This window comes from Mesocricetus auratus, unplaced genomic scaffold (genome assembly GCF_017639785.1).
Source record: "Mesocricetus auratus isolate SY011 unplaced genomic scaffold, BCM_Maur_2.0 Super-Scaffold_100676, whole genome shotgun sequence".
NCBI lineage: Eukaryota > Metazoa > Chordata > Mammalia > Rodentia > Cricetidae > Mesocricetus > Mesocricetus auratus.
This window is the reverse complement of record NW_024429266.1, coordinates 88036650-88059500: the sequence shown is the minus strand read 5'-3', so window position 1 is coordinate 88059500 and position 22851 is coordinate 88036650. Positions and strand designations below refer to the sequence as shown.

The following is a 22851-nucleotide window of genomic DNA, read 5'->3' as shown; positions in this document are numbered from 1 at the left end:
TCGGCCTTTCTCTCGGGGTGCTGCTTGGGCTCGCTTCCCAAGCAAGTGTGTGTTCCCAGATTTCCGCTCAACTTCCAGAAAAATCTCAGACCCAGCTTTGACATCCTTCCCCCACGCTCTGGCGGCTGCAGAGCTACAGAGAGCAAGTGCTAGGCTGGGCCGCTGCACCCGGGAACCGTCGGCCTGGGCGGACACAAACACCAGTCTCTGGGAGTGATAAGAAAATGGAGAATACTGTATTTGCTTTAGAAAGTTTTTACATATAGATAAACACGCAGTTAAGATAACAGTAAAAGCGCCCTACGGGAGTGAATGAGGCCATCGAAGCGGCTAGGCAAAACTTGAATAGCTTTTGCATAAGAATACTACCGCCTCACGCGTTCCCTAGCGAGAGGGTCCCTCTCTCGCCCTAACCCTGGCCACCTCGCCAAGCCTCGACTACCAAGTCGAAGCCAGGAACCCCAAGTGGGAGGAGGAACCCCCAAAAGGAAAGAGGTGAGTGAACAGGGAAGGAGGGAGGAGAGAGGAAGGAGAGGGGGAAAAAAAGCAGGTATCATATACAAGCAATTTCTACACATATATTACAAACTGGGAAAATGACCAATCATTAAGATATACATAATTCATATAAAATTTTGAAATAAAAATAAAAATCTGTTACAGTCATAACTATTCTTTTTCCACATTTATAACCAGTACCCACACAGGCAGTGACAGAGTGGAGAGGAAAAGGTGCTTACGAAGAAAATGATTGTCTGCTGAACAAAAAACAAAAGGTTCTATCGTGTTTGACCAATACTTGGACTTAAAAACAGAGAGAGAGAGAGAGAGAGAGAGAGAGAGAAAGAGAAAGAGTTGAAGGAGAAAAGAGAGCAACAGAAGGAAGAAACATTTGCTATTTCTCTCGAGGAGTTTTTTTTCTTTCTTTCTTTCTTTTCTTTTCTTTTTAAAAACCAGATTCAGAACGGAGATGTCAGTTGTTGGTGGTGGTTTTTTTCTTTTCTTTTTGTCTGCTTTAGTCGTCTTGTCGTCACGGCGGTTTTTGTATGGTCGACTCCTTAAATCATTTTAAACTAGAGAGAATATTTTCCCAGATACAAATAAATCGTCATGCAGGTGGGGTGCCGGGTCCGTGGGAACCAAAAGGAGAAACCGTGCTTGTCCTGGAAAGTATACAATTGTCACCTCTTTTATGTTTTCTGCCCGCAACGTCGGCGTTTGTGACTGTCTGTTGGCGTCGCGGTCCTTTGGGGTGGCTGTGGTGGTAGGTGGTGGGGGGTTGCTGATGGTTTGAGGTTAATTTATTTTTCTTGCTTTTATATATATATATATATTTTGGCTGGGGTGGGAGTGTATATGGAGTGTGTGTGTGTGTGTGTGTGTGTGTGTGTGTGTGTGTGTGTGTGTGTCCTGACTTCGGTTTGTTCTAGGGATGAAGCAGAAGGGTAGCAGGGATAAGAGGAGGAGGGGAAGGTGGAGAGGGAGGAGGGGAAGGAGGAGGAGGGCGGCCTTGGCTATCATACATCACATTCCGAGTCGCTGGAGGTTACCGAGAGGATGGAAGTGCCGGTGTCCGCGCGCTCCGTCAGGCTGGACACGCTGGTGGTGGGGCTGGCCGCCGTGGATGGCGACTCTGCCGAGCCGTGCGTGGGGCAGCCGGGCTCGGCCAGCGAGCGCATGCCGCTGGGTCCGATGGCCTGATGCTGGAGCCTGCGGGAAAGAGAGAGCCGTGCTCGCCCTGACTCAAAGGCCCACCACTCTGCTCCCCTGGCTCGCACCGCGGGGAGCTTGGCCCCCCTGGGCCCGCACTCCCTTCCCTCTGCGGCCTCCTGGAGCCCTAGCCAAAGCCCCCAACAGCGCTTTGTGTTCTTCCAGGCACCCAGCTGCTTGTGCCCGGAGTACCGGAGAGCTTTTCCTAACCCATGTCCCTGCTCCTTGGCATAGGGAAGCGTTCCAGATAGGGAAGGCCTTAGAGAAGGGCTTGAATCCCAAGCCAGCCGCCTGTGGAGAGTTGAGCAGGCGGCAAGGGATGTTGAACCCTGGATCAGCAGACAGCAGGGAAGAGCTTCGCTCTTCTTCCGCAACCTCGGAGGCTCTTGAAACTGGGCTCGCTGCCTGGAGACCCAGAAATTTCACAGATCCTCCTGCCACGGCTTCCCCAAACATACATCCAGAGCTGCGGGGGAGAGGGGTGTTCTCCTAAGAGTACCCACCGTTTTACACCGTTTTACTTTCTGAGTCCCTGTGCGGAAAGCGCTGGATCCGGGGAAGAGAAAATAGGGAAGGGGGGGAGCTAAAAGATGGGGAGAAGTGAAAGAAGCAAGAAGAGGGGAGAAAGAGAAGGCAGGAGGGAAGGACAGACTGTCTCTTTCCCGGGCAAGAAAGCAGTTGCCTGAACCTCGTGTCTCCCCATAAGAAAGCCTTTCCCTGGTCCTGGATGCTCCCCCCATCTGGCGAAAAGTGGCCTCCACGGGCAGAGATGAGAGGCAAGTGGCCTCAGGCTTGGACCGCCTAAACCCACACACAGTCCAGGTACTTAGTCACTCTAAGCCTCCAGCCACCAGCAGCTGTCAGCAGCTGCGGTTCCTGATCCTTGCAGTGTGCCAAGGCCTAGTGCCTTTCAAGCGGAGCAAGACTCTGTGTCAGAGCTTTGGCTCACCCCCCCCACATACACACACACACACACACACACAGACACACACACACACACACACACACACACTTCTTTTTCTCTTCCATTTGGACTCATTTTCTCTATCCCCTCTCCTGTTTTTCTTGTATTTCTCCTAACCCAGCTTTAAGGATCCGACAAGAACCAAAACAACTTTGTGACTTTGTAACCAACTTCCGGGCTACAGAGCTGCACCTGCTGGGTGTTTGCTTTCCAACTGAGCGAGTGCACCAAACCGATGGGTGCGCCTTAACTGAGGACATCGGGGGACTTAATGCTTGAGGAACACCGGGAGTGGACACACTTGTGCGAACACATAGAGTAAAACACACTAGGCCTCTTCACCCCAGCCTGCTTCTCCTGTCCAGGGTCCCGGAATGAAGCTCCCTGGATAGTGGCCACGGGCTTTCTTCCCTTTGTGGCAGGAACCCAGGTTCATCTCCCCGCTCTTTGCCGCTTCTGAACTTCTGTAAGGCTCCCCCCGCCCCGCCGCCCCTCTTTTGCGATGCATAGATATAATCAGACAGCAAATAGAGTTTTCCTTTCTTTCCAGTCTTATAGCTGGGCCTAGGGCTGAGGAAACCCACCAGGGGACTACAGCTTCCCAAGATGGGCTCCATGGGTTGAGGACACTAGAGACATAAGTTCTGGCCCTGATAAAAAGCCCCTCTTGGGCAAAGCAGTCTATAAACACGCAGTCTGTCGTCCCCTGTTCCAGGGCAACCTAAAACTTTCTCCAACTACCCGGAGTGTCCTGGCTTCTCCAGCTCTGGGTCAGCTGCCCCTACCATGACTGGATCACCTGCATTTCAACACTTCTCCCCTTCCCCAACCCCGGATGCTGTAGCCCGGCCGGCCGCGGTCCCTGCCACTGACCTGTTTTTGGCCGCCGCGGCGCGGTCGCGCTGTCGCCGGTTCTTAAACCAGTTGCCTACTTGTGTGGGAGTGAGGCCGGTGGCCTGCGCCAGTTCACGTTTCTTGCTGGGGTTGGGGTAGGGATCCTGCAGGTACCACTCCCGCAGCAGACTCCGAGTCCGCTCCTTGAAGCAATGAGTCTTCTGCTCGCCATCCCAGATGGTCCGCGGCAGCGGGAACTTCTTGCGCACGCGGTACTTGTCCACCGGGCCGAGCGGACGGCCGCGCAGCTTCTCGGCCTCCTGGTAGTGCGCCTCGAGCCACATGGCCTGCAGCTTGCCGTGAGACTCCTTGGTGAACTTGTGGTTCTCCAGGATGTGGTACAGGTCACGGAAGTTGCCGGTGTGGAAGGCAACGACGGCGCGCGCGCGCAGGATCGACTCGTGTTTGTTGATGGCCTCGCACGCCCCGGGGGCCACGGGCAGCGACCAGAGGAAGCGGCCCAGCCGCTCGATGTCGCCCGTCTCCTCCAGCGTCTCGCAGACGCTGGCCACCTGCTCCGGCGAGAAGTTGAGGGTGGGCAGCTGGAACATGGACAACTCTTCCGGGGGGGCCCTGGAGCCGCCGCCGCCGCCGCCGCCTGCTCCGCCAGCACCGCCGCCTCCCGCACGGTTCCCGCCGCCGCCGCCTCCTCCCGCGCCGCCGCCGCCGCCGCCCGCACCGCTCCCGCCGCCGCTACTCGCCAGAAGTAGGGAGCAGTGGTGAGAATCGGCGAAGTTTGGCAACAAGAAGTGGGAGGAATAGAGGTCTAGGGGGGAGCGGAATACCATGGACTGACCTGAGAGGAGAGGAGAAAATTCAGGGAGAGGAAGAGAGAGGGGAGGAAGAGGAGGAGAGGGGCGATGAGGACCAGGAGGAGGGAGAGGAGAGGGGGGAGGAGGAGGTGGGAAGGAGGGGGGAGCAGAAGGAGAAGGAGGGGGAGGAGGAAGGACGTAAGGGACACCCACACCCCACACACATCCACATACACACACACCCGCGCAGCCACATAGAGAGGGAGGAAGGAGAGCGGCCCGGTGCGCGCGCGCAGAGAGAGAACCCGAGGCAGGGAGAGGGAGAGGGAGAGGGAGAGACAGGAGAGCGAGAGGAGAGCGAGAGCCAACCACCGGCGAGTCAAGATTCAGCGATTCCACAGCAATCGCCCTAATGACAACAGCCTCATAATATCTCCCCTAAATCCACAGTGAGTGCAGCATTGAAACATTTTGTTTCGCTTTTCTATTGGTCTGCGGCGTGTCGTTGTGGCGTTGCCACGGCAACCACTGCCAATCACTGTCAGCCCTGCCAATCAATACCGAGAACGTAAGGACGGTTTTACCACTTAGCCGGAGGGGGGGTGGGGAGGAGGAGGGAGAAGAAGGCGAAACAGAATTAAAAAAAAAATCTTTGCAACTCTTAATATCTTCTCTCTCTCTCTCTCTCTCTCTCTCTCTCTCTCTCTCTCTCTCTCTCTCTCTCTCTCTCTTTCCTTACTCAAGGAAGTCGATCTACAAATTCGAAAAGGAATAGACATAGAGTAGTTGAATGAGACAACCAATTAGTTACTAGGAGTGTTTCGGGGAAGGGAAGGATCTCCCAGCCTCAGGAGCACCAAGCGGCTTGTCTGTGTAGAGGCTGAGGACCAGGTGGCCCGGCAAGGTTTGCCATGGTGTCTATCTTTCTGTCTATGTGTGCGCTAATAGTGGTCAGGGAAAAAGAAGAGAGAGCATGAGGCCTATTGCACACTCCGCCTAGTAAGCCTCTGGGTGAGCTTAGATCTGGGAGACAATATGTGGTACCCAGGAGGTTGAACCCAGGACCTGTGAGGGCTTTCCTGGCCAGGGTCACTGAACTACATTTACCGCATCTCCTTCCTTGCTGAAGGCACAGTTCTTTACCCTGCTCCCAGACAAGGAGCATCCATCACCCACCGTATGACCCATCGCCGAGTATCTTAAAATACTGGAAACAGCACTACACTTTCTCCATTTCAAAAGCAAGCCCACCCTTTGTCTCTCCACCCTCAGCTGCCCACACAGTTGTAGAGTAGCAACACAGAAACCTAGGGACCCTCTAGACCTTGGGGAGTCTGGAGGATGCCCACTTTTCTTACAACCATGGGCACAACCACTGGACCTGCCCAGCGTCCTCAGATGCTGAAACTGTAGGGGGCACCACGAGTAAACACCCAAGGCCTGAAAGTTCCTTGTTTGCTCATAATGTAAATAACTATAATGACAAATAGTAAAAATCTAATTTCTTCATATGGAAACATCACAAGCCTGAAACAGACTCCCCCTGGTTCTAAGAAAGAAGACCTTCCCTGCCTGCTGGGCACCACAGCCCCCAAGTCAGCCATGGGCATTTATTCTTAGGTATGTTGCTTGTGAGAAGTTGTAATCTGCATCTTGTAATCTCCCTTTGTAAGGCTTCTGTAACTATGGAAGTGTGATTTACGCAGATTTGTCCGGGTCAGAGACATCTTTCCCTACGCACTGTGTATATTTAGACAGGATTCGGTTTGGGTGTTAAAAAGTGTATATGTTGAATGGATTCACACACAGTAGCCAACAATACCCACATTGTCGGCCCATGTACAACGCGTATTGAAACGCAGCGCCCAGACTTCAACTAATCTGCTCTCAATAAAGCTGAAATAATTATCCTAAGCTGCCTTTCCAGAAGAAAAATCATTGAGGAATTCAAAACTTTTTTTTGAGAAAAAAAAGATCCTTTCTACATTCCGATGCAGATCTGGGGGCGCGGCGCCGGGTACACACCACTCGGGAGATCTCAATGAGGGAGGAGTGAAAAAGACATTGTGGGAGAATTTAAATACGAATCTAACTGGAGCCTGGAGCTAAAATGGTCGCAGGCCCCAAATCTCAAGCTCGGGTCTTTTTTAGGCCTTAATCCAGCAGTGCCAGGTTTTAAAGGGCCTAGGAGTGCAAACCCGCTTTGAGGGTGACAGGTGTGTTTGGGTTCGACTGGGGCTTCACTGGCTCTCTAGCAGGAGGCAGGTGGGGGAGTCCAAACTCACTGACTACGGTGGAAGAATGTTCCCCAAAAGGTGGATCCGTCGAGCCCCACTTTGGCGCACTCTCTCTCTCTCTCTCTCTCTCTCTCTCTCTCTCTCTCTCTCTCTCTCTCTCTCTCTCTCTCTCTCTCTCTCTCTCTCTCTCTCTCTCTCTCTCTCCCTCTCTCCCTCTCTCCCTCTCATCTTTCTGTAGAGAGTGCTTTTCCGCGAAGCTCTGGGCGGTCGCTCATTGCGGGCCCAGAAAGAGCCCAAAGGTTGGGACACAAAAACAGACACTTCGTCTTTTCTTCCCGACCCCTTTCTCTTGTAGGGGAAGGATTATAGGCTGAAAGGTGGGAGGGAGAAGGGGCAGGAGGAGGAAGCGGGGGAGGAAGGAATGAAAAAGGGGAGGGGAGTGGGTATTGTGCCGCGTGGGGGGGGAGAATTCCTACGGGTGGGTTTCCGAATATTGTGTTCAACTTTTTGAAAGCAGCTCGTGACCCCGAAACTGCATCCCCCGGAGCCGGGGACCCAGGCGCCAGGCGGGCGGGTGAACCCGGCCAGTCCCTCCCAATCCCTGCAACCCCCCCGCCTCCGAGTGGGGGGACCCAGGCCTGGAGGGAGGCTGGGCAGGTGCCGCGGGCTGTGCCGAAAGCACTGAAATCGAAAACCCTCGCCACTCAGGAAGAATTGAGGCAAAAGGATTGCAGACCCTGCTCCGGAGCAACCCTGCACTCCAGTTCGGTGGCGGCCGCGCCTTTCGATCGCTAAGCCGGGAGCAGGGCAGCAGGCAAGGCACACGGCTCCGAGTGCGCCTCTACCCCGGCCGGGCCTACAGCAGCCAGGAACTGTTGGGAGAGCCTCTCAGCAGAACAAGAGTTCTGCGCCGCCCTCTGAGCCCACCTCCGGTCACACCGCCAGCAGAGCTTCTCTGGCTCAGGCCGGAAGCACTACGCGGCTTCCAAAGCCGGTAAGTTGAGAGTCCTGAGAGCTGGGCAGGGAGGCGGGGCGGATGGTTCCCGATGCTTATTGCACGACTGGATCTCCCTGGGGATCGGTAGAGTTTTGATCTGAAAGATTTAGGTGTGTGCATTTGGGGAGAGGGTGGGCAGTGGACCTCTGGAGTTTTTCCAAATTCCCACGCACTGAGCACTGAGGAAAGGGGGCCGGTGCCGATGACCCAGGTTGCCTTCTTCGCTAGTCTGGGGTGGGTAATGAATGGGAGAGCTAGGAAGAGCCTAGGGCACTTCCAGAGGAGTTGGGATGCTGAGGATCGTCTGCACCTAATACTCTCAGAGCCGCAAGACCGGGGTGAATTAACCTCTTAGGGACTCTAGATCTCTTTCTTTCTGGCCTCTGAGACTCAAGGATCTGGGACTTGGCGGATCTGTCGGTCTAGCACCCACAGAGGGCACCTGCACAGTCAAAATTGCCGACACTATCAACCCCGGCCTACCAAATCTTTGGGTCAGAGTTCAGTCGGTGCGGGGAGAAAGGGGAGCACCTGAACCGGGGAATGTACCATCGTACTGTGCCAGGCACTTATTTACAGACGTCAGCTTCAGCCACAGCGCTAGGAAAGTCTGGGGTCTAATCAGGGGACTTTGCAGGAACCCCACTCCCTTCTTATTTGGTACACCAAGGGTTCCGCAGGTCTGCGGGAGAGCGTGCTCCAGAGGGCCTGGAACAGCTACACCAGGTTATCCTTGCTCAACCCGGAACTACCAACCCAAATGGTCAGGAAGGTTGGTCCTGGGGGGCAACGCCTCTTCCGGGTTGTAGGACGTTGGAAGATGGAGATTGCTGGGTAGCGGGTGGTCTGGGCCTCCCCGCAAGCTGCAAACGAAGGAGCTTGGCGCAGGCCGCCAGGGAGGGCGCCGGGGAGCTCAGTGCTCGGGCGGGGAGGCCTCGAAGCCCTTCAAGGACCCCCGATTACTTTCCTTTGAACAACAACAACAACAACAACAACTGCTCCCTCCCCTTAGCTCCCCTCCCTTCCTTAGCCTCCGGGGACCCTGGCTTCAAGCAATTGTCGCTCAGGACAGTAAACACAGCTCAGTTGCCTCAACTTTCCCGGTGCATAAAAGTTCCCGGCGTGAGGGGAAATTTGAATATTTGATCAGCCCCTTTGAGTGACCCTCATTAGCCTGGCGCCCTGCTAAGGCCCGAGCATTGCAAGAAAGCTGCTGGGCCCGGCATTTGTACGCCTTGTTAACGCTGCTTAATGAAGCCGCCCCGACGGCTCAAAGGCGGCCTCTGGGGCCGGCAGCGCGCACCCCTCCGCACCCCGCTCCGCCTAATGAGCCCCACCGCCCGCTAAAGGCTCTTCCACCCCCCACATCCTCAAACAAGAGCGGTTTGGCTCTGTCTAGGACCTGAACACCTCCCACAGCCAGGCCCAGGAGGGTGGGCACAAACCCAGTCTTGCTGACTGCACAGTGATCTAGCCCCAGGAGAAAGGAGCTAGACACTCGGGGAGTGAGAGTTCCAACGGTTATGTGTTCCGAGAAGGAGGGAGATGGATTATACAGCTTTTGGATCTAGCTCATCATCCGTGTGTACCACGAACTTTTCCCCCACAGGGCCAGCTGTAAATCAATTAGACACCCCAGTTCCTTAAAGGTTCATCTGGGCTAGACTTGGAATGGCAGAAGGACAGGCACACGGGGGAGTCCTGGTCAGCTTTCCACCTCCCTTTTTCAAATTCATTTGGTCTCATCTCCCCAGGAGACCTCATACTTCTTTCCACCAATCTTCCTTCCGACAAGTAGAACCCCAGGCCTGTACCCGAGAAAGGGTACGCAGGTTCAACTCCCTAAACCGACACCGCCCTGCCGGCACCTCCACAGAGCCCATACAGTGAAAAGATAGAACCTGTCAGTGCTGATGAAACTTGCCACCACAGCCTGACTTGAAGGTTCACACTTGCCTTCACCGCTACCCCTACTCTGATCTCTCTTCAGCCGTGTTTCTAGCCCTAGAGAGGCCGGAAGAAGGTACCCTAGGCAAGGCAACTCTCCTTGGGCAAGATGGGGCCCAATACAAACCTGGAGGATAAAAGAGGGAAATTTCTGGACGAAAGGGAAGAGAATCGACAGCCATCCACTACAGACGACAAGCATCTATTTCCTCTCCTTTTGGGCCAAGGGACATGGTTGACTAGTTAATATATATTTTTTTTAATCCTTCGAAACTGTACTTCGCTCCTCAGGAAGAATTGGCTTTCCCCCCTGCTCCCACTCCTCCATCGTCCCCCCTGGACATTTGGAACTCAAGGTCCTCCCTCACCCCTTTCTTGTCACCTAGCTCGTAGATCTTTAGACAGGGTCTTAAGCAGGGAGCTCTCAGCTCTCCACTCTTCTGGACATTCTGGACACGCTAGTCTCCACATGCTTACAGCCCCCTCCGCCTCCACCGGGCAGGGTGAGATTGCTAACCTCCGGACCCCATTCAAGGTCAGCTTTCGCCGACCGAGGAAGGCCAATGTGGGTTCTGGGGTAGCGGAGCCTCAGAGTCTAAGTCTATCTGACCGGCCCCTCCTCCCTTCCCTCCTTCCATTCAGCTCCACTCCCGGGCCCAACCCCTTTTCCATTCCACGACCCCCTAAACCAAGCCCGGGTAGACATTCTAGGATCATCTCTGAGCTGGGCAAAGATAGTGGCCATGTCATGATCCATTCAAAGGGCGAAAGCAGGGGTGGTTGCTCTTGGAGTGAAGGGAGACCTAAAACGGAGGGTAGAATTCAGTTCTCAGCCCCGCCGGCTGCTCAGGGGAGGAGGCGAAAGGAGGGGGTTGGGAGTCTGCGGGCATTGGGTCGGGGCAGCAAGGACCTCAGGCGTCGGCGTGGGGGGCTAGATCCGGAGGAGAGGGGAGGGGTGGCGGGGGTCGAAGGAGCACGAGGGGCGGAGGGGTGTGGGGCTCTTTAAGAGCCACACGGCTAGCAGGAGAGGCGTGCGGCCCTGTGCTGGTAGCGCACTGACCCCGAAGGGGATTTAGCGGGAAGGGAGCGACCGAGTTCTGGGGGCTTTGTCCCGGGGCGCCCAGAGAGGCCGAGACACAAGAATAAGAAGCGCCTGCGGCATGAAAGGCTGCAAGGAGCGGCGGCGCTGCTGCTCTTGACTTCTGAGCAGGGCTTAGAAGGCCTGCCCCGGCTTAAACTGAACTGAGGGTGCTGAGCCCTGAGTTCACGGACTCAGAGTCCCTGGGCTCTGAGCTGAGGAGGCCTGGGATGGGGACGGACGCTGAGTCCTGGGTCTTCTAGCAAAGTCCCCTCTAGGATCTCACAGCCTTGAGACCCCAGTGCAGGGCTGTGAGCCTAACCTGCCTCGCCTAGCGTAGCCAAAGAAACTAATTTTCCCAACTTGGCTTTTGTTTTTCTGTGTCCACCTCAGGCAGATCCGGAGCTGACCGACCCCAGACCGATTCTCAACAGGTGGCTGGGTAAGTCTGCTTAAAGATTTCTGTGTAAAAGCATCAGCTCCTCCCCGACCCTTTCCCCTCCCTCTTTCCCCCTAGGCGGATCCGGGTTCGCTGGGCTCCTCCCGCCAGCGGTGGCGGGGGTGGGGGGTTACTAGCCCCCTACCATAGGAGGGGTTTCTGGCTCGCAGTCCCTGGTTAGTAGGCCCCTTGCGAAGTTCACCCCGGTACCCGGAGTCTCAGTCATCGACATCACTCGCATCTCCTTGCACTGAGCCCCTGCGCCCCAAGAGGGGGAAAGAGGCAGAGCGCGCGGCAGAAGCTAAAGAGAACCTGCGGGAAGGGGGTCGAGGGATTCCTTGACCAGAGGGCTCGGTGTAGGGGTTACAGTGGAAAAAGAGCTCCGCGTCCTCTTTGTGAGAGGTGCGAGAGCTTGCCCGGAGGGACGCGAGCCAGCGGCACAAAGCCGGGCAGATGAGCGGTTCTGCAACCAAGGGTAGCGGTGGGGTGGGGGATGAGGTTGAAGAGCCCAAAAGAGGGGGGAAGAGAACCGAAGAAAGGCAAAGGCAAGAGATCCAGGGCGTCCGCGAGAAAAGTCCGAAAATCCTTAGGGAGTACCTCGAGCAGACGCGCGCTCGGGGGCGCACAATCTCTCTCTCTCTCTCTCTCTCTCTCTCTCTCTCTCTCTCTCTCTCTCTCTCTCTCTCTCTCTCTCTCTCTCTCTCTCTCTGTCTCTCTCTGTCTCTCTCTCTCTCTCTCTGTCTCTCTCTCCCCCCCCCCCATTGCACACAGGCAGCCCCCACACTCTGTTGGTCGTGCGGGTCCCATCGCACACCGCGAAGCCACCTTACCCCACACCCCACACCTCACCCCGGCAGCCCAAAGATTGACTACCCGTGCCCGGGGGAACCGGGATGACTCCCCTCCCAGGGTAGGGGAGCAGGGAGGATCTTACCTGCGGAAAGGTAAGAGAAGCCGGGAGCGTGTAGCAGCGGCGGATAAATATTCATTAGGAAGTGTAAGTCCTTTCAAAGGGCTCTGCGCGCGCGCTGTCGCTCCTATCTCTCTTTCTCTCCCTCCCTCTGTCCTCCAGCAAGGCTCTCCCTCCAGGAGCTGTCTCAACCCCCCCCCCCTTCCTGCGAAATACCGGGTGGATCCTAGGCTAGCTAACCTGTTAGGAAGCCTCAACTGCCGCAGCGCCTCTACAGCTAGCTGTTTGCTCTTGGGGCGCGCATTCCCCCATGCTCTCCCCTCCCTCCTTTCGCCCAGCCCCTCACCCCTCCTAAATTACTACATCATTAGCTTTATTTGGGGGGGGTAACGGAGCAGCCAGACGCACCTCTCCATAGAAGGGTGAATAGCTGGTGCCCTGCGATGCAACCCCAACTCCGTCTCCACCTCATCGTCACCCATCTGCACATCTCCACCCAGTCTAGCTTCTTTTCTTCCTTCTTTTCCATCTCCACCTCCATCCTGTGTCAACCCAACTCCCTCAGCAGTTCTCCCCCCCCCCTCCGCCGCCAATCCAGATCACAGATTGGGTCGGGAGTGAGGTGGCCAGGCTGTAGGTCCGAAGGTCCTGTGTGTCGAGGTTAGAACTCCTCCCTGCCGTGGGTATGGGGTGGTTATCCGAATCTCCTTTTCCCACGTAGGGTTTCCCTCCTGACCCTGCAAGGGCTTGAAACAGCTTGGACCTCTGGAGTGTGCATTAAGAACTTCAGCCTTACAGATCTCAGGACCTGGTCCTTTCACTCAGCCAGAAAAGCTGCTTGGGGGGTGGGGTAGGGTGAAGATAAGTGACTTCACTCAGTGCGAACGTGTAGGAAAAACTCACAGGCGGACAGGCGGACTGATACTCGTCCTTTAGAAATACATAGCCTAAAGTTAGTCTCAAGTCAGCTTCAATCACGGAAAAATCACGTCTAGAAGATTCCGTGAAGTCGCTTCCAACCGCACGTGCACAACGCCCTTCACGGTGCACTCCCCTTGCCTGCTCTCTCGCAGGAGGCGGGTGAGAACACCAACTGCCCAGGCCCTAGAAGAGAAGTCGGGGCAGAGGAATACACCGCTTGGGGTTGTTTAGAAACCCGTGATCACTGCTTTCAATACCCTGGCCTCTGCTATCCAGGCCCTTAGGTCCCTAAAAAGTGCCCAGGGGAGAAAGTGACTCAAGCTCTGGCCCTCCTGCTGGGCGCTTAGAGTTTGGGTGAAGGCTAGAGGAGGAGCCTAGGGGGCGGGTCCTCATAGTTTGCAGTTCTAAGTGCTGCAGCTCCAGGGGTGCCAGGAAGGAGAGTTTTTGTCCCTTAACTCTTAGAGGGCTTGCTTGGAAGCTCCCTGACTACTGAGCCTCTGCTTTCTCCAGAGCCCCAGGTCGACACAAGTGGCTAGAATGCCTTGCGGCTAACGTGTAGGGCCAGAAGACTTTACTCTGCCTCTTGTTTTTTGGCTGTTTGGAGCTATTGTCTAGCAGGCTGGCCGCACCCCTTCCTGCACCCATGCCGTGGGATGGCAGAGGGTTGCTCCTTCTTGAAAAGGGTTACTACTTATTAGGGTAGATGCAGGTGCCTGTGACTGGGAAAACTTACCAAACTCACCGCCCACCCAAAGTCAGGAACCTATCCTCCTACACCTCCTCTACCCAACACAGATCTCTGGGGTCACACCCTCATCTGGTAGCCACAGAAGGTATTCGCACTTAAGGGGGATTAAAGGAACCCTAACAAGAGAGCTGGAGGAATAAAGAAGTGTCCACATGCATGGGTTGAATGCATGGGTACACAGCCAATTGTCCAGATGTAGACAAAAGCTACAGTGCCCACATGGAGTGACCCCAGATAGGCACATGCATACAGGAAGCCATGGAGAGTAGATTCAGCTAGAATGCAGTACTTCCTGCAAGATGTGCATTGGCCCTGGAGGAAGAAACTCTGTTGAATCTTCTGGAAGTAAAGTTTCAGGCCACATTCTGAAGAAAGTGCCAAGGAGTCATGTACCACAGGCAGAAGCTGCCTTTGGGCTCTCCTGCTCTTTTGGAGACACCCAGATAAGGGCAATGCAGGAAAGATCACCTTTGGCTCAGTTATTTCTATAGGGTGTTGTCTGTTTCACCCTCTGCCTGGGAGAGTGTGCTCTGGAGTAGGGCTTGGGTAGACAGCACAGGCAGCCTCCTCCAGATGACAAGAGAGTCTCAGTTTCTAATAGGAACATTCAGATGGAAAGATGCTCCCAGAAGTGGAGAAACCCTGGTGGATCTCCTCTGCTCTGCTTCTCTCTTCTGGGATCTGAAGAGAACTGTAGCACTCCCCAACCCCAAGCATATCAAATAAATCTGCCAGGAATGTGCTATAGAGCAAGCTAAATGATTTTTTAAAACTAATTTTGTTTTGTGGAATATCGAGAAGTCTTCAACCACTGTTCCTCTATTTCAGGCAGAGATTGAGGGCCTGGCCTGACTATGAGTCTAACAACAGGGTTTCCCACAGTGGTTGGGGGGGTGCTAGACTTAAGTAAGTGTGCTAACTTGTTTTCTCTGTGGCCTCCTTCACCAGTTGAGTCCTGGACAATATCGCCCCAGTTCCCTGTAGAAGAGGCAGGGACTGTTCTGAGCAATGGTGCCCTTCCCCACCTAGCATTTTCCAACTTGTTCTCTTGAAAGTAGGAGGAGTGAAGTCTTGGACCATTTCTTTAAAAGGACTGCAAAGAAGAGGGAGGAAAAGAGGGAGGAAGGGAGTGGGAGGGGTTGCTAGCTTCTGGGTCAACAAGCCCAAAAAACCACTCTCCAAGGAGCAGAGGGGAGCTCCTGTTCTAAAGAAGAAATGACCCCCAATCCCTGTCCACTGAAGAGACAGAGGGGCATGGCGAGGGAAGATTGTCTTCGCTTTCATGAGGAGTCAGATCTTTCACTTTTCCAAGACACACTTAGTGCCTGGCCATTTTAGTGAATTTGTTCCTGTTTGCGTTTTGACAAATAAACTGTGAAAACCACCCTAGAGTCCATGTAATCTTAATCTTCCTCGACAGAGCAGTTGCCTCCAAAGCTATTTTCTCCAGGTTGTTCTTCTCTCACACCCACATTTGAATCGCCTGCTGGTGCTTCTCTGGAAGAGCCTGTGACCAAAAGAGAAAATTGAATAAGGAGGCATCTCCCTCAGATCTAAAGTGGAACTTTCCTTCCTTCTAGCTAAGATTCAGAACACAAAGAAATGAACTGATTGCCTTCGAACATTCTCTGCCTCTTTGGGTAGCTTAGAGCCTTTCTCACAACAAATGTTTGCTCTGACTTTCCAGTCTTACAGTGGTCTCCAAACTCTAAGAATTGTTTATGTGGGTTGAGCTGGAAGAGTTGTAACATTCACCTCTTAAGCAAAGAATCAGCTGTTTTCTCCTAACCCGGAAGGCTCCTAACCCGGAAGGCTCCGCATACTTCACAGGACATAATTTATTTTTCTTTCTCACCTTTGTCACTTCTGCAGAGGACACAGAACTAGGGGCAAAACTTTGGAGGTTTGTGAACTCTGGGTAGCACCCACAACTGTTAGGTTTTGTTGTATAGTGATAAATTCTTTTGTGTGTGTCAAAGCATGTATGTATTTGCATGTATGGGTTCCTATTGGCTTGCCCACACGTTCTCAACAAACTCTTGCTTCCTAGATGAAACAAACCATTTCTGTTACCCAGGTCTAAGGGCTAAACATCCTTGTGGCTCTAGAGTTGGCATAGGATATTACCCGTTGGGTGCGTGTGCACGTGTGTGATTTGACAGTCATTATCTTCAACAATAAATTAAAATAACCAGATACCCCTTTAATCCTTTCCATAACAGTGTCAATGCTCTAGAGATGTCGTCTCACCTCCCAAGTGTCTTCACTCCCAGAGGGCTCAGGCTCTCTGCCGCAGCCCAACACTGGGCTCGCGCTCAGAGAGGAGGTACTCCGACAGAAAAAAAATCCCATACATTTTTAACTACAGTGATTACTAAATTAATAGCAGGCACCAAGACAGATGTCAAAACGTCTTGAAAATGTTTATCTGTGAATAATTGAGAAGGTAGTGGGACGCATTATCTGATTGTGTAATGAAATATGTATGAGGAACAGCTGTTTGCAACAGCCCCTTCCCGCTACCGCCTTAGCCAGGGCCCTTCTCTTGCAAGCAGGAGTCTTCAGTGAAGTTGCTCGCCACTTTCTTCCACGCGCCTCTTCCCTGGCTGCTCTGCACTGCTGTGGCTATTAGTGAACCCCAGAGTCTCCAGGTTCTCTGATGGAGGGTATCTACACCGTTTCCCTCAGCCTTGGTCGGTTGGTGTTCGCGGAGGGGTGCGGCTTCGCTGACTGCTGCTCTGGCCATCGTGCCTTCGGGCCGGCTGCCCGCTGGGTCTCCATGGATGCGGGGAGAGGAGACGATGGAGCAGCAGCGGCGACAGCGGTGGCCCGGAGCCCTAGGAGCACCTGGCGTGGGCTGGCCGAGCTGCGCGACCGGGTCAGAGTAAAGGCCCAGGAGCCCCACGACTCAGCGGGGCGGGTCTGGGGTCACTGCGGGGTGACAGGACTGGGGATCTGGCTTTGTTTCCCTCTCTGGCCACACTGCATACTTCCTTCCAGCCCCCAGCCAGCCTCCAAGTCGCTGAGCCCTGGCCCTGTTTGTTTTTCCAGCCCGGAGCCCTCCACCCCGATGCACAAATAGCCCTCGAGGCTGCGTCAGCCGCTCCGGGCGTGGCTCAGGCCACAGTCTAGCCCCCGCCTCGCCCCGAGTTCTGGTCCCACAGGAAGCAGAGGGGACAGGAGGGCTCCGGGGTCTTCCTGAAGCCAGAGGGCACGAGGGACATAGGGAAGGGGAGGTGGCCGGGAACGGTTCAGGGCCTCAGCGGACTGTGAAGGCCCAAGATCTGGGCTCTGAGGGGTGTATGTGACTTGAGTGGTGGATCCGGACTTTGGATGGCCAAGGAGTGGGGACAACGGCGGGGACTAACAGAGGACTCCATATAGGACCCCATCAGGCTTGGGCCTTGAATGTCAGTCATACGTACAAACCCAGTGACCTTCTGTGGGTCTGCTGTCCCCTTCACCTCTTGCAGGACGCAGGCAATGGAGCCGTGTCCCTGGCGCCGCCGCGCTCCCTCTCGCCCCCAGCCGGACTACAGGCCTGCCCGCGATGTCCACTTGGATAGTCCCTGGCCCTTGGCTTTTCCCATCCTTGTGAGTCCAGCGTCTCCTCCCTAGAGCTCCAGAAGCTTCACCCCTCAGCCTCTAGCCGCGATGACCCTACCAAAACCAAGGCTCCTGACGGCTCGCGGGGAACGAGGGTCCAGCTTGGTGCGCTGCGGCATCCCGATGCCCAGCGTCTTCGCAGGCGCTCTCTGCGGACTCTCAGTAGAGATGCGCTCGGTTATTTCTCAAGCATCACCCATTTTACCTAATCCCTTATGTTTTTATTTTAATCCTACACATTACAGTTAATCTGTAATGACACCGCTTCGGATGAACCTGTTGCATACGAGGCACTGCAATTTGTAACCTTGGAAACTGTTTTAAATAAAGATTATAACAGTGGTGTCAACTGTGTTTATTCTCTGCGCAGGGGGGTGCGTAGGGGATTCGGCAGCTCCTCGGCCACCGGCACTGAGTTTCATAGGAAGGGAGAGAAGAGTGCACGGCAGAGTAGAGGGGTCTGAGGGGCGAACGAGGGGCCTCAGTTCGTTCTAGCAGCTCCACTCCCACGCCTTGGTATCTTTGGAATTCTGGGGAGAGTGGAAGGGCTTACAAACTGCACAAAACTCGGTGAACTTGAGCCTCTGTGTGTTCAACCGGGCCCTGCTCACTCGGAATTCTGAAGCGGCCAAGGGCAGAGAAGGGGCGTATTGGAGCTCCTGGTTTCTTCTGTTAAACAAACCCGCAGCCGCAGCAACAACAAAAACGGCGGCCACGGGGAAGCAAAATTAAACATAATTCCTTTTATTTATCTATTGCTTTTATAGCATTAAAATATTTTTGGTTACGTTGTATAAAATAGCATCCACTCTGATTATCACCTGCCATATCGGCTGTATTCAGCACAGCAAAATTAACAATTAAGGGGGGGGGAGAGAAACGCACATCTTATATATTGTATCTGTCAAGATATGTTACAATTTCCATTAACAAAAAAACGTTATTCTTGTTGAAGAAGCTATGAAGTATATCTTTCATGAGCTCTTTATTAATAATCATGGTTGTCAGAAAGAATTAGATATGCGCAGATTGTAGCTGTAAAGGAAGTATTAGATGCACGGAATAAACTATACAGTGGGATTGAGGCATAACTACTTTTCTTTTTAAAATGAATTTTTTACTGAGATTAAAAAAAACCCTGAGCTATTAGGCTTCCTTAAAAGATGCTTTGTTGGTTTAATTATACTGTAGTTATTTTATAAATATGTTTCAAAGGAAGCTTGCCATATTGCATGTCAATGAGGGCTGTAAAGAAAAGCTCGGAGAAGCTAATGCATACCAAATACCAAATTTTAGTCATTAGCATTCCTATTTATTACAAACTAAAGGAACCTATTAGCAGATGAGAATTTCTATTTAGCTAGCATTACAATGTTTGGCCATTAAAATAAAAGGGCAAAGTATATACATTATTTTTCCCCCTTGGGACTATACATTCTGTTTGCCTAGAAACTCATAGAGGAGACTGGGTGACGTTTCTGATTGGGGAACAGGATTCTACAGTGGGAATAGGCCAGAGGGCCCACAACCCCTATTTTTGGTTATGGAGCTTAATGCTATTCATTTGGAGCTAGAGCAAGCAGTGCAGGGCCAAAACCTTGCACCATGCTGAGATTTTTGTAGTAACCACAGCCCTTGAGGGGTCTTTTGTCTTTAATTTGTGTCATGAGCATATGCAAATCATTAATTGTTTCTCCTCCGGGTGAGAGAATGGATAGTGATGGTAATACTGCTTTTGTTTGGACATTAAACTTTCCTTCAATGCTCCCTAGACTTTAGTACCTCTCTCAATGCAGATTTTCTTGGTAGGAAATCCCACTGCTTCTGCTGCATAATAATTCTAGAAATGCTCACTTAAAGATTTGTTCCACTTCAAAACAAACAAGCAAACAAATAGGTTTTGAGCATACATGGTAGTTCTGCTCTCTGAAAGGAAGTGGGGGATATGATTGTTTTGAACAGCTATCTGAAGAGGAAGATCTTTCCAACCATTCTTATTTTTAAAACTTCAAAGATCGTTTTCTTAAAATCGAGGCAAATTGTTTTTTAAATCTCCTAATTGGGCAGGAAAATAAGTACATTTTATGAAACTGAAATGAAACAGTCCAAATAATAAAAGAGGACTATTTTGAATTCTGTTAGGTGAAGTTTTTGTTTTGTTTTGTTTTTAAGTAAACACAATATGGTTGTCCAAGCTTTTCAAATCCCACAGTTATCAAGGGATGTAAATGGTGGTTTCTTCTGGATTACAATTTGGCTTGCGCACAAAGTCTTATACTTACTTTGGAGACTCTTTCCATTAAAAAGAGTGACGATTTGCATTAACAACATTTCTCTGAAAAACAACAGGTATCAGAAGGAAGGAAGGGAATTCCCAAATCCTTGATTTAAAAGGGAGAATGGAAGAAAGAAATATTATCAAAAGTTGCCATTATTATCATCATTATTATTTGTAAACATCTTATAACACCTTTGCTTTTCAAGAGAGAAAACAGTGGTGTGTGGTTGGTGGGGTGGCCATCCTTTCCCTGAGATAAAAGAAAGTGGGGCTGATTCCTATCCCCACTGCCCTACAGAAAAAGTGAAAGTCCTCACTGGGTTTAGGAAACCTGGCTGCTTTGGTAGAACTCTCTCATGTCTACCCCATTCTCTCTGCACAAGAAGTTAGCCCCTAAGTCTCCAAAGCATCCTTGATACAGAGGTGGGAGAAATGGCTTCCAATACTGAAGAATATCATGAAGGGTGATACTTGACAGCTACACAATTGTTTGTTTAATTTAGCCCTCACCCCAACACACATTCACACCCAAGTTCACTTCCTGATTTCTCCCAAATAATCCAGATAGCTACCCATATGTTTCTCCCCCAACTGCATTTCCCTATTATATGCTGAATGTAAATATGACCAACAGCCCAGAAGACTGTTTTCCATATATTTAAACCCAAATGGCTCAGTGTGTGTGGAAGATAACCCAGTTTAGAGTAGCCTTAAATCCCATTTCAAAGAGCTGGTTAGGAGAGGCCCACCCAGTGATGATTCTTTTTTTTTTTTTTTTTTGTGGCGAGGACATGTATAGTGGAGGACAGCAGGTGTCCCACTGGGAACAAACAACAGGAGTCTAATCTCAGAAAACAGGTGTCTAATCTCAGATGGCTTCTGGGAAATGATGAGGTTTGAATTGGGCACTAAAGGCCCGGTCTAAGTGGTAAAGAGTACCATGTGTAAAAAGCTGGTATCCAGGTAAGTCATAATATCACCTCTGACCTAACGTGGGCAAATGAGTGTTTATTAAAACAATAGAATAAATGAATCAATGGCAAAACAAAACCTTATGAATTCCTCTGAACATTTTGCCCTGGGATGGCTTGCCTGTTCCGTTAACCTAATACTCACTTACCTCTCTCCCACTTTATAATGTTATTCTTCAATTCCCCTCCCTGGGGGTCAACCAGGGAGGTCAGCATGAGGCTGCTGCTGATGTCTGGAGCTGACAAATTGTTTTTTGCTGGTCGTATTGTTCAGAGACCTCTACGGATGGACCCTCCCACCATCGATGCCCTTGTAAGAGTGAGGGGGCCCTACAATATTTAGGAGTTTTGCATTTTGAACACCCTCCCTCATATGGTACCAATTTACTGTTTTGCTCGAAACACCTCAGAATGCAAAGTGGGTAATGGGTTAGGTTTGTAGGAAGGGAAGCCACTCTGCTGGAAATGGCCTCTGGGTGAGGCTCAAGGAATGCTGGGCTAGTGACAGCATAGATAGAGGTTCCAACTCAAGAATAGCTTTTTTTCCCCCTCACCTGAGAGAGAGATGATGCTGGATAATTCTTGTCTGTTTTGGTTCCTTAAACACAAAAAAACAATTATGAAGATAGTTCCTTTCTTTCTTTTTTTCTTTTCTTTCTTTCTTTCTTTCTTTCTTTCTTTTTTTTTTTTTTTTTTTTTTTTGTCTATCTCTTGCCACCAGCAATGGCAGCGAGATTTGGGTGATATTAACCAGTTGTGAACATTTTTCCCTCTTCTAGAAATAGGTACTATTGATCTGAACTCTAAATCACTCTGGCTGAGGTGGTATATGTACTTACAATCCCCTCTCCTGGGAGGTAGAAACAGGAGGGTCAGCAGTTCAAGGTCAACCTTGGCTACATAGCAAGTTCGGGGCCAGCCTGGGTGGCATGATGAGAAATCTACACCTCTCCTGATTTCCCTTCAGAATGTGTTTATATGCTATAGTGGGTCTTTGGATCTGAGCTATGAACCCTATGCTGGGACATGGCAGGCACTGGCTCTTCAGAAAAGCATTTTACCTGAGTAAAGTAGGTCCCAGACTGTACACAGAACCTTTCCTTCCCAGAACATTGCCTTCTCTCTCTCTTTCCTCTTTGAATCACCTCTGGAGACCATCTCCCTTTTCCTTCCTTCTCCTCCCCCAACTTCCCTTTTCCCTAAGCACACCACTGTTTCTTCCCAAACTAAGCACGAGAGTCAACAAGTCGAGGGCAATCCAATTCAATAAGCAGATGTCTTTTGAGCTTCCAGGACTGAAGCAAAAGCCCTTCCTTGCACGGGAAGTACCTAGTTCAAAAGGAACAGCAGGGTTATGAAGGGCTCTGTGATTGTGAAAGAGGAACCTGCCCAGCCACTCCTACAGGTACCAACCCTCCGAGTTCATTCAAGAGAAGCTGGCTCTCCCAGGAGCCCGTCTCTTCCTGGTTGTAAAATGTGTTCAGAGTAAATGGTGGGAATTCAGACTGCGTGTGTTCAAGGAGGGAAGTCCATCCATCACCACGTCCAGGGACAGAGACCAGGAAGGGCCCTATTCCTCAGCACTGCTCCAATGCTCCACTAGCTGAACTCAACTTGTGTGGGCACTGAGCATGCTTGTGTATGTGTGTGCAGCATATTTACAAAGTCAGCCAATCCAGCTACTCTGGGAGTCTTGGTACAGAGAGGAAGTAAGTACTGGATGACCCTGTCTGTAGGTGTTGAGGGGAGGGAGCAGTCTACAGAGATTAGGGAATTAAGAGAGGCTGCAGATTCCTTTTAATGAGTCTCCTATTTCCCTGGAGAGTTGCTCAGAGGACACGATCTTCTTTCCCTCCCATTTACTCCTTTGCAGTGATCTGTGGAGAAGCACCAAGCTGAGGAGGAAGGGGAGGGCAAGTGGGCCCAAGCAGAATCCTGAGGGAAACGGGCTCCCAGCTTCTAGAAATCCCAAGTCACACACGGGAATAAGTATTGACCGATCACCAGGAATGAAACAGAATTGGACGTCATCACTCAAATCCTTTTTCTGTACGAGGGCTTGAAATGCCCGGGTCAAGAGTGGTTGATACTGAGGTGTCTCTTGATGTGAGAGCTGCATTCCTGGACTCCCACCTGGTCCCTCTTTCTACCACCTGGATCACACTGCAGGAGAAGCTAGATTAGAGGTGGGCGGGGCTCTTAGAGTCTGCCAAAGCAGCATGCTGGGCAGAAGAAGCCAGAAAACCGCCTCGGAGACAGCTAGTCTGTCCACATACAAAAGGAAGGCACCCACAGGGCTGAAGGGGCTATGATGTCTTGTCCCCCAGTTACAGCCCCAGTGTCCTCAGAAGGTCTCCAGCCCACTGCAGCCAATCCAGACATGTGTCAGTGTGGGTGAA

The 22851-nt window shown here is 51.9% G+C and overlaps 1 protein-coding gene and 1 long non-coding RNA gene across 3 annotated transcripts; one reads left to right on the top strand and one right to left on the bottom strand.

The window, feature by feature from the left end:
• Positions 1–214: 214 nt before the first annotated feature.
• On the bottom strand, positions 215–12676 carry Six3 (SIX homeobox 3). 2 transcript variants are annotated; one of them, XM_005077268.4, is made up of 3 exons: positions 12337–12676; positions 3548–4364; positions 215–1710 (listed from the first exon to the last, which is right to left on the bottom strand). In XM_005077268.4, the coding sequence occupies exons 1-3, from the start codon at positions 12467–12469 to the stop codon at positions 1518–1520; spliced, it is 1143 nt and encodes a 380-aa protein (XP_005077325.2). In that variant the 5' UTR covers positions 12470–12676; the 3' UTR covers positions 215–1517. The 2 variants fall into 2 exon arrangements, with proteins under 2 accessions (XP_005077325.2, XP_040594623.1); XM_040738689.1 differs by lacking the exon at positions 12337–12676 and adding an exon at positions 11953–12083.
• Positions 4599–17545, top strand: LOC121136993. The gene is made up of 4 exons (XR_005874200.1): positions 4599–4769; positions 7266–7551; positions 10973–11021; positions 17071–17545. It is a non-coding gene; the product is annotated as an uncharacterized LOC121136993 (long non-coding RNA).
• The last annotated feature ends 5306 nt before the right edge of the window (positions 17546–22851 follow it).

Excerpts from the sequence above, each read along its gene's own strand:
- Six3 (XM_005077268.4), bottom strand. The coding sequence starts at position 12,469 with ATGGAGGTGGAGATGGAAAAGAAGGAAGAAAAGAAGCTAGACTGGGTG. Across the intron at positions 4,365-12,336 it reads ATTCACCCTTCTATGGAGAG|GTCAGTCCATGGTATTCCGC; the intron begins GTGCGTCTGGCT and ends CTCTCCTCTCAG. Across the intron at positions 1,711-3,547 it reads GCCGCGGCGGCCAAAAACAG|GCTCCAGCATCAGGCCATCG; the intron begins GTCAGTGGCAGG and ends TCTTTCCCGCAG.